General features: G+C 42.4%; 1 protein-coding gene across 1 annotated transcript in view; it reads left to right on the top strand.

Moving 5' to 3' along the window:
- Positions 1-476: 476 nt before the first annotated feature.
- Positions 477-10505, top strand: part of Rbm33 (RNA binding motif protein 33) — a 102700-nt gene continuing 92671 nt past the window's right edge. Inside the window, 1 exon segment of the mRNA XM_038318277.1 lies at positions 477-719. Within this exon segment, the coding sequence (XP_038174205.1) occupies positions 677-719 (43 nt within the window). The 5' untranslated portion in view covers positions 477-676.

Below are 10505 nucleotides of genomic sequence, written 5' to 3'. Positions count from 1 at the left end.
TGGGCGCTTCCTGGGATGGGAGGCTATGGTACTTAGTGGCGCCCCGGGTCCCCCCACCGCAACACACCTCAGCACCTTTCCCTACGCTACACACGTTCACCGTCTCAGCCGGCTCGCGTTAACATGAGTGCGCGTGCGCGCCGCCGCCGTTCCCGCGCCCCATCTCTGGTCGCGCGGAAGCCAGGCTCGTCCGTTACTGCCGGGGGCTGCGCTTCGGCTCCACTTGCGACGGCGGGCCGGCCGTCGTAAAGCGCCGTCGTGCCGACTGCTGCAAGGCGACTTATGTCAGCCTCCGGTTTGACTTACGGCGTGCGGTCGTCCCCATTCCTCCCGCTGGGATCCTTGCGCTTCTCGCCCGGCGGAAGCGGTCTCCATTAGCGCGCGCCGCCGTGCACTCCCGGGCGGTCGGGCTCCCGGGACCTGGGCGGCCGCCCGCCGCCAGCCGGCTCTTCCGCCCGCCTTCCTCCCGGCGTGCACCGCGGCGCGGCCATGTTGCCGTAGTGTTGTTTTCTTCCTGCGGAGGCGAGGGGCCGCTGCGAACCGCGACGCGCGGGCCTCGCCTCTGCTCGCTCGCGGGCGCCGGCCCTCGCCGCTCCCCCGCCTCCCCGGCCCGTACCAGCGCCGTCGGCCCGCCAGAGGCTCGGGGGACGGCTGAAGGCCGGGCCCGGGGACCACCATGGCGGCCGCCCTGGGCGCGGGCGGAGGAGCAGGCGCTGGAGGTACGTGGGCCGCGGCTGGCGCCGTGGGCCGGGCAGCCTTTGTGTAGGGCCTTCGGGTCTCCCCGTCCCAGCCGGAGCCGTCCTGGGCCTGCCTGTGCCGATCGGGCCGGGAGCTCAGAGCGTTAGGCCCGCGGCGGCGCCGGGAGGTCGGCGGCAGGCCCGGGACGGGGTCGGGGGTCGGGCGGCCCTGGCCATTTCCAGTCTTCGTGCAAGATTCTCCCTGGGCAGCGGCAAGCAGCCCAGTCAGAATGCAAGAGACATTCCGCGGCTTATTAGAGTGCATTAAATAAACCCATTATCATCTGAGGAAAACCCATGAGTGCTTGGCTGTGTGCTTGAAAGGGATTAATACAGGGGTACAGAGGTTTAGTTACGGAACCAGTTTCTTGAGTAAACGTTTTGCAATCGTAAACGGTGTGGAAAGACTAACGAGTTTTAAGTAAAGCCACATTTTGTCGAATGAGAGTGTTTTAGAATAATGTGAACAGTACTTAAAAATGACGTTTCAGGACGTGGATTAAAGGAGACCCTTGGTAAAGTGTGGACAGCAAAAGCATTTGCCTCCAGCTTGCTATAGACACTTGAACTATTCTGCATATTCCAGAGGCGTTTTGTGTTGCTTCCAGATGGGCGGACATACTAAACCAACCCTGCTTAGGGATTCTGGCTCAAATACCAACATATTTGTAAGATAAACGCAAAAATAAAGCGGCAGAGGCTACATGCCAGAATGTCGTTTGTGGGGAGGATGTTGGGGGTCTGTGTCATTGTCAGTTTACATGGGTAATTCTTTTTAAATCATACGAATCTGAGGCTTTCTAGTTAAATGTTTAAATACATTTTATCTGCCTTACTTGATTAGAGAAGGTAAAAATTAAAAGTTTTATATGTGAGTCGCAGTGTTATGGAAGCCCTTAGGTCAAAGCTGTTTTTAGTGAATTTAATTTTTCATTTGTTTTAAACTAATGTGCATTGAGATCTTCCAGAGGCTTTGTGGCATATGAAGACATGACACTGATGATCTAGGGACTGTGTGCTTATATGTTCTTTTAAGTTTCTCATTAAGGATTTTTAAGATAGTAAGTACAGGTCAATAGCCATATAAACAAGATTTTGGGGCTATAAAGTTTTAGACCAGAAACTTTAAGGGTTGTAATTTGAAAGGGCTAGGTAGGTTTTCTGGAAGTTTGGGATTTTTCTTTCTTCTTTTTTTTTTTTATTTTATTTTTTTTAACGGAGCCAGCGTTTGCATTGCTTAGACCCAAGCAGTTGTGTATGAGTTGGTCCCTGGTACTCACCAGCCCTGCAGTCCTGGAACTGCCTGTGCTCCTCACTCCCATGTGCTCTGCTTATAGGGCTGTGTCCTGATTCAGCAGGTTCAGGCTCCTAAGGGAGAAGGCCTTACTGGAGAAATCCTTGACTTATATTTTTCCCATCTCTGAGCCTCCCTTTCCATCTAATAGTACTTGTGTTTTCCCTTGAACATTTAATCTGTAATTTTCAATTTTTCCCCCTTTTGAATAAGACCTGTGAGAAACATGTCTGTCTGCATTGCAGGCACCCCAAGTTCCTGGCCCATAGCATTTGTTCAACAAATACCTGACAAATGAATTAGAGATTGAAATGTTTCCTTAGTAAATCTGGAAAAAAATTCTGTGTCCTTACTTTTGTCCATCAGATCCGTGTTTGCTGTATAACCAGCAAAACCATTACATGGGAAATATTTACATTGTAGATAGTTTCTTTATATATAGATTGCTTACTTGATACCTTAATTTAGCATATTACCCAGTGTAGTGGCTTTCTGGCTTTTTCTAGTTACAGCTCACAATGCCATTAACATCGTGATATAGTACTTGTACAAACTTCATGGCTAGTTCTAGTGGGCACTCAGTGCCAAGCTCTCAGTTTCTGTTTCATTACATTAAAAGGTTGTGTACCTGGTTTGGGCTTTTAATCGCAACACATGGAAAATCGAGGTGGAGATGTGAGTTTGAGTCCAGCCTGGGTTGCATAGTGAGAACCTTTCTTTGCCCTCTCCCTCAACAAAACCTGATTGTAGCCTAATCTAACTTGGTTATTAAACTAAATCCATTAAATATTCCAGAATTGTCAGTTAAAAATCATTTTGTATATTGTAAATAGTTGATGCTTTCGGAGGTCAGTTGGTGGGGGTGGTGATGGTGGTGTTTTCAGTGTTTAGAAAGGAGCCAGAAACTAATAGAATCTCTAGGTGGCCAAAATGGATAATGACAGAAGTGCAGTTCTGTCGGTGTGAAACTTGGTGCTTATTGGTGCACAGAATGCTCTTAACTTTAGTAATTCTGTAAAGGTATTTGCTGTTGCAAGTAAGGGTGGGATAAACATGAGGCCTTGCTGGTAAAGACAATATACCTTACTGGTAAAGAGAATATTGGACATTGGAGGTTTGCATGAATACAGAAGTAGGCTTTAAGGGTACATATTGTAGAGCAAATAATACATTTCAAGATCTAGTGCTTACTTTGTAGTATAAAATACAAAATCAAAATGAGAAGTTGGAACATAAATTTTAGCAACATTCCTTCCAGCTGATTTGTATGCTAAGACCTAACAGTTCATAAAACAGTTCATGAACGTTAGAATCAGTGTCTTGTCTCACAATTTAACAGTATTCTTGGATCTTAAATATACTAATTCTGTAGGTGAGGAAAATGAAATGTGCTTGTAAAATTTTGTTTCTTGGGTAGATCTTACTGAAGAAAAATATTGAATTAGGAATTTTCAGACACAACTACTAGTAGTAGAATAATGAGCCCAGCATCAACATTTTGATGTTCTTTGACTCACAGAACTTACTTTCTTTTATTATTGTTTTTGAGGCAGTCTTTCTGTATAGCCCTGGCTGTCCTTTATATATGTCCTCATTATATAGAGCATACTCACCTTGAACTCAACAGATCTCTCTGCCTCTGCCTTTAAGTGCTCGGATTAAAGGGGTATACTACGACACATAGCCCGATTTATGACTTACATATGTCCCAGTACCAAATATGGCTCAAAATTGAATTTAATGGGTTATCAAGATGGTTCACTGGGCAAAGGCACTTGATGCCAACTCTAACAATATGAGTTCCACTCCTGGAAATCACCTGGTGGAAGGAGAGAACTGACTCCCAAGTTGTTCTGTGACCTCCTCATGTGTGTGGTGTCATGCACCCACAATAAAGAAGTAAACTTAGTCAATTTAAGTATCTAACCTCTGAAACAGCCTAGCTAACTGTAAATGTGCTCAGAAAGCAGTATTGACGGTGCATGTTGTTAGCCTGAGAGACACTAAGAATTCATAGTTTCTGACCATGCTCCCTTTGGGTAGGAAGTCTGTGGAATACATTAATTTCTGTGTGCTGATTGTTAGGTGGTGTGTTATATTCAGCATTTTAAACCCCTTTTTTAAAGATTAATTTTTATTTTATGTGTATGGATGTTTTGCCTCCGTTTGTGAGGAATCTTGAAGCATCAGATTCCCTGGAAGTGAAGTTATGGACAGATTTATGTGAGCCACCATGTAAGTGCTATGAACTGAACCTGGATTTTCTAGAAGAGCTCCCTTTTAAAATGTTTCATCAAAAAGAAATTGGGGAGTAGAGAGGACTCTAGTGTTTTTGTTGTGTAGGCCTGCTAGTGGAAAAGGATCTTAAGGTTTGTTTCTTTGATATAAACTTTGGAAATTTTTAATTTTATTTATTTATGAGACAGTATATCGTGTAGCTCTGCCTGGCCTCTTGAATTCAGAGGTCTGCCTGCCTCCGCCTTCCAGGTGCTGACATTAAAGAAAGGCATGTGTGTCATCATGCCCAGTTATTTTTAAGATTGTTTTTTAATTGTGTGTGTATGTGTGTGCACACGTGTGTGTGCATGTGCGTGTATGCATGTAGCTGTAGGTGTCTGTGAAGGCCAGAGGTTCTGGCTCCTCCTGGAGCACAAATTACAAGTGGTTGCAGGCTGCCCAGTGTGGGTGCTGAGAATCAAATTCTAGTCCTTTGCATGAGCAGTGAACTCTTAATTGCTAAACCATCTCTTCAACCCCTCCAGCTTAATTAGCTTTTGAAGGATAGTTTATCAGATGCAGAATTTCTGGTTTACAGTCTTTCCTTTTTTTTTTTTTCTGCACGTTAAGTATTTCATCTTACTGTATTCAAGGCTTTGGTTTCTGATTAGAAATAGACAAATACAATCAAGGATCCATTGTATGTGAGGAGTCATTTCATGGGGATTTCAGATCCTTCTTTGGCTTTGGTTTTGAGAGTGTTTGGTCTTATGTATATGATTGTTGGTATGGATCTCTTAAGTTATTCCTGCTGGAGTTCACTGAGTTCCTAGGGTGTGTAGGCTCATATCTTTAATCAAATTTGGAAATTTGGAGCCATTTCTTCAGATCTTACTTTACTGTCATTCTTCAGTGCATGTTCTGATACTCTGGATGGTGTTTTTAGGTTCTCTTAGTCTTTCTTCAGTTTTTCTTTTAATAATTATTTTTTCCTTTAGACTATAATTTCAATACTTTTTTATAACTCAGTTTTGGGACTGAAAACAGGTTATTTTGAATGTTATAATGTAGTAGTCTAGGGAATTTTAGGATGTGTCTGTTCCCCTGGCTGCTTATTACTTGTGATTTGTCTGGTTTTTAAATAACTTCCAAACTGATTTCACAGAGACTGCTCTTTTTGTGTAGTTACTTAAGTCTCCACCTGTCATCTTAGTGCTCAGCCAGCGAACTGACATATTTTCTTACATTCCTGGAAACTAAAATAATAAAAAGCACACCCTGGTTTTTTAAATTGGCTGAAATAATTCAGTGTTCATTAGGCCTTCTAGGACTCTGCCTTACTCCACCTCCTGCTTACCCGAACCCAGCCAGCAGTGAGAGATGTAAATCTGGGTTCTCTCAGGTGTTTTCTGAGAGAGTATCTGGACCTGGACACACATGAGGTGCTCTTCGAAACCTTTTCCTTACCCCCCACCTCCTCTTTTCCAGGTGTTTTAGTGTGTGCACTGTTTCCTTTGTCTGCAGTTGGTCACAGTTGCTTTGGACCACTACTGCCTAGATTGCTACTTTAGCTCTGAGCTCCAAGAGGGTAAAACAAAGGCAGCCTCTCTGTTGACCCCAGAGATCCAATGGGCAGGTCTCAGTGCGTAGTCAGATGCTTTGAGGGTGTGAACAGGCACTCTTAGCCTTAGGAAGCCCTTGGGACATTGTGTACCCTGTTGCTGCTGGACTGGGGAATGGGCTTGCTGTTCTGGTGAGGGAATTCACAGCACTCTGTGCTGCAGCTTAGCAGCTGTTTTCTTTTTTTAAGCTTCCAAGTTTTTGCAAGTTTTTTATTTTATTTTTTTATATTTTTAAAATAAGAAAGATTCCAAGGTTCAAGGAAGGTTGATTCTGGCAGTTTGTAGTTTTTGTCAGTTTAATGTTGCATCATTGGCCAGACAGGTTCAGCACTGTCTTTAGCAAGTTAGAAGAATTTTACAGTGACTATAAGGTGTGTTTGTCACTCCCCCATGTGTGTTATATATGTATTCATGTGAGTGTATACTTGTGTGCATGGGTGTGGAGGACAGTGTTTCATGCATCACTCGCCACCTTTTTTGAGACAGGATCTCACTGAACATGCAACTCATCCACTTGACTGAGCTAGCTAGAGCTCGAGGGATTTCCCCGTCTATGCCCCATCCAATCCCCTAGCATTGGGGTTACTATTCAAAAGCTTCTGGTCCAGTTATGTGGGTACCAGGGATCTGAACAAAGTCTTTATGTTTGTGTGGCAGACTTCATCATCTGAGACATCTTCCCAGTCCTTGAATATAGTTTTTCAGATATGGAAATATCTTATTTACATGACCACCTTAGAAGGTAATCCTGTGAACATGTAAGCTACTTTAAAGGGCGCTTTCTCGGTTGTGTGATTACAGATCAGCTCTGGCCTTGTAACTGGACTGCTGTCCTAGACAGTAGTGCTGCATTCCTGTAAATATTTGCTTATAAAATGGGCTGTCGCTAAATTTATATAAACATGTATCAGCTGCTACTTGTCCCATGGCCAAAGTTTGCTGATTAGTAGATTAACAATTACTAGACCCCCTGCCTCAAGCTAACCCAGGGCTCTAAAAAACAAGGAGGAATCGATGAGAAGATTAGGTAAAAGTGTGGTCATTGTAGGTGCCATTTATCATATGCTAGAAACCTCCCAGCAAGGGGCATTCAGGTTTGCTGAGGAGGAAGGGTAGTCCCTCGTTGAACGAATAGCTAGTGCAGGATTTAGACAAGAGCATCAAAATGGGGACGATAATGTCCCTTTTGTTTTATTGGACACTCCCTGTTCTTTTAACATTGTCTAAGGCGAGTTGTCTTTCCTTATTGTTCTTCATAACTGGTATAAACTGGCATGGCTGATACAAACTGGAACTTTAGAAAGAATTTTATCTGTAACCTGAAGAAATGGAAAATGAGTGGAGAAAATATAAGAACAGAGACAGGTTTCAGGGCACTTGGTTTGCTTCTAAAGATTTTGAGTTATAATTCTTCCACTGAAAACAATACCTTCAAGATGGCCGTGTTATAGCAGAGGACAGAATCATCCCCCCCAACATGTGTGCTTGTATACGTGTGTGGAGGCTAGAGGTCATTGTCAATGCCTTAGTTACTCTCCACCTTTATTGGACAGAGCCTCTCACTGAAGTTGGAGCTCCTTCATTGACTAGACTGGCTGACTCTCAGGCTCTAGGGATCTAACGGGATGGATGCTGCTGGGTCTAGCTTTTTATGCTGGATGCTGGAGATTAAAAAAAAAAAATCAGGCCTTCATGCTTGTATAGCAAGGACTTTATCCCTTGAGCTATCTTCCTAGTTACAGAATTTCCTTCCTTTTAAATAATTATATGATCCTCTATTGTGTGTATAAAACACATTAAAAATGCAAACATTATTTTCCCTGACTGTACTTGAGTTTCCACCTGTTGTTACTATAAAGATACTGTTGTGAGCACTGGTGCACAGATAGCTCCAAGCCCTGTGTTGTTTCTTTCAGGTATATGAGAATGGGTTGTCACACCAGTTACTGGTAAAATGACTTTATCTGGACTCATTATATTTGCAAATTCTTTGCTATTTCTAAATAAGGACACATTCTGAGATCCTAGTGATGAAGATTTTTTGATGGGCACTAATTGTTGTATGATGAAAGGAAATCTTGGACTTTGTTTCTGGTTCCTATTCATGAAATTCTTAAAACTCTTGGAATTTTTTTTATCTTTTCATGCTAATGAAGTGAGTGGAGAGGGGTTTCATAGCTGTGGGAATGGGAGTTGGTTGTTTGAAAAACTAAACATGTGTGTTTAAGGAGTTAGGACTTTTCAGCTTCAACTCCTAACCTCCCAGGAATGCAATCCTAGTCATGCCCTTATGGTGGACACATCAGTGAACTGGGAGGGTGGCATACTCTGGCTTTTCACTAACTCCTCACTCAGTTGTCTTTGTAAAATTAAAAGATAGCTTGACTTGTAAATTGTGATAATTTAAACAGTCACTCTGTAACATCACCACTTCCCTTTAATTTTGACAACCTCAGCGTTAGGACTCCATTCCACACACAGTACTGCTCCTTCTGAAGATGGTAAATGAGTCCAGGGTACCCACTGTGATGCTCAGGCAGACTCAGGTTTGCAGTTTAGTGGAATGGTTCACAGGGAAAGAGCTCTGTCGGGCTTCTTTTCATTCGCTGGATTGTGACTTTGGAGGAGTAGATGCCGTAGGTTCTGATGGGGTCCAGTTTGTGAGATCTTCCATTGGTTTTGCTATTACATAAACAAATCTTTGCCTAACACAAGAACAAAGATTTTCTTTTCCTGCTTTTGCAGAGTATTTATTCAGATTCACTTTGTTTAATTTTTATCACGGCCATGCATTATTGGTGAATCTTCCCTTGTATTGAGGTATTTAAAGATAACTTTGTTGGGTCACTGGGAGTAGGGATTTCAGTACCCACATTAAAGAAGGGATAGAATAAATAGTCTTTGCAGAAATGGTTTGGAAGTCATTTAATGGACAACAGCTTTCATGAGTAATAGCAGCAACCATGGTCATGGGAGAGATGAATTGTTATTCTGCTGCAGTATTTAAGATACATAGTTTTAAATGAAAAAAAAAAATCAGTTTGTACAAAGAATCCAGGAAAGTATGACATACAGGAGAAAAGGAAACAGGAACTACCCACTAGAAGGCCCAGAAACACTTTGAAGTAACTGTCTTAAACACTCAGATCTCTTTAAGAAACCCTAGGCCACAAAAGCAGAAACCAGAACAAATGAACAAGCATGCACTAAAGGAATTCTGGAGAACAGTGTGCTCAGAAATGGGACAGAGCAATAAAGATAAATTACAAAGAGGAAGCAAGGGACAGTTATAGAGCTAAAAAGTGTAATCTCTGAAATAATTTCTAGGTAGTTCAATAGGAGAATGAGCAAATGTGGAAGTCTGTGAGAATATCCAGTTAATGGCGAAGGGGGAAAAGCCTGCAGGATCTGTGGATACCATGAAGTGTATGTGCCTGAACACCTGCGCACAACCAGGAGAGCTCAGAGAATGGCAGTCAAAGGCTTAGTACCTCCCAGATTCAGATGGAAGATATAAATCTGCCTATCTAAATAAGACAAAGTTGGGTAGCTTGGTGGGAACTGATTTACAGTCAGGAGACTAGAAGGTCCCTAGGGAATCTGGATACCACACCCTACAGTTTTCCACGGTACTTATTTAGAAGTCTTATTTGACCTTACACGTCCTTTCTCCTGTTTATGTCTTATCTCCAAATCTCTTAACAGGGACACCAGCCATTGATTTAGCATCCTCTTAATGTCCAGTATTATCTTCACTTGAAATCATTTCCATCTTGTTTCAAAAAACAGTGACAGGGAGTCATTTTCACACATCTTTTTGTAGCACATAATTCAATTACTGTGGATCTCCTAGCTACAGAGATCTTGCTTGTGGTTTTCTGTGCATGTTATTCTCATCTCTGTGGAGGATAGCTTTACAGAACATAGGCACTCCCGTTCTGTTATCCCACTGCAACCCCGGCTCCTAGTTCTTATGATGAGCCGCATTTTCTGTGGTTACCTTATAGTGATGAGGCCTCTTCTGCTTTCCAGATTTTCTCATTGCTTTTGGCTTTGGGACATTTTAACTGGTGTGTGTATCTCTTTTGATTGTGTGGTAAATTTGTTGTGCTTTTCTAGATAAGAAAACTGATTTTTTTTTAAAAAAGTAAATTTGGTAAATTTAAATTATATATTTAGATATTTTTCCTGCTCCTTTGTACCCTCTTTCTGGTATTTCTTTTGTGTGTCTACTATTCATTGGATAGTGATGGTGGTCCAAATTTTCTTCAGTAGTGGTTATTTGATGTTATTTTCTATTTTGCCAGCTTGAATCTTTTTTTATGATCCCTGGTTTTTTTTTTTTTTTTTTTTTTTTTTTTGAGGCAGAGTCTTACAGTGTAATCCTGGCTGTCCTAGAACTTCATATTTTTGGGTAGCCTCAAATTTATGGCAATTTATCTGCCTCAATTTCTCGTCAGTACTAGTAATACATATGTGCTACCATGCCTGGTTACTGGTTACGTGCACGCGCACACACACACACACACACACACACACACACACACACACTCACATATGTACCCACAGGCCAGAGAATAATTTGCGAGAGTTGGTTCTTTACCTTCACCTTTATGTGTCTTCTTCTGGGGACCA

Source organism: Arvicola amphibius, chromosome 2 (genome assembly GCF_903992535.2).
Source record: "Arvicola amphibius chromosome 2, mArvAmp1.2, whole genome shotgun sequence".
NCBI classification, from domain to species: domain Eukaryota; kingdom Metazoa; phylum Chordata; class Mammalia; order Rodentia; family Cricetidae; genus Arvicola; species Arvicola amphibius.
The sequence above is the reverse complement of the archived record's forward strand: the minus strand, read 5'-3'. Positions and strand labels throughout refer to the sequence as shown.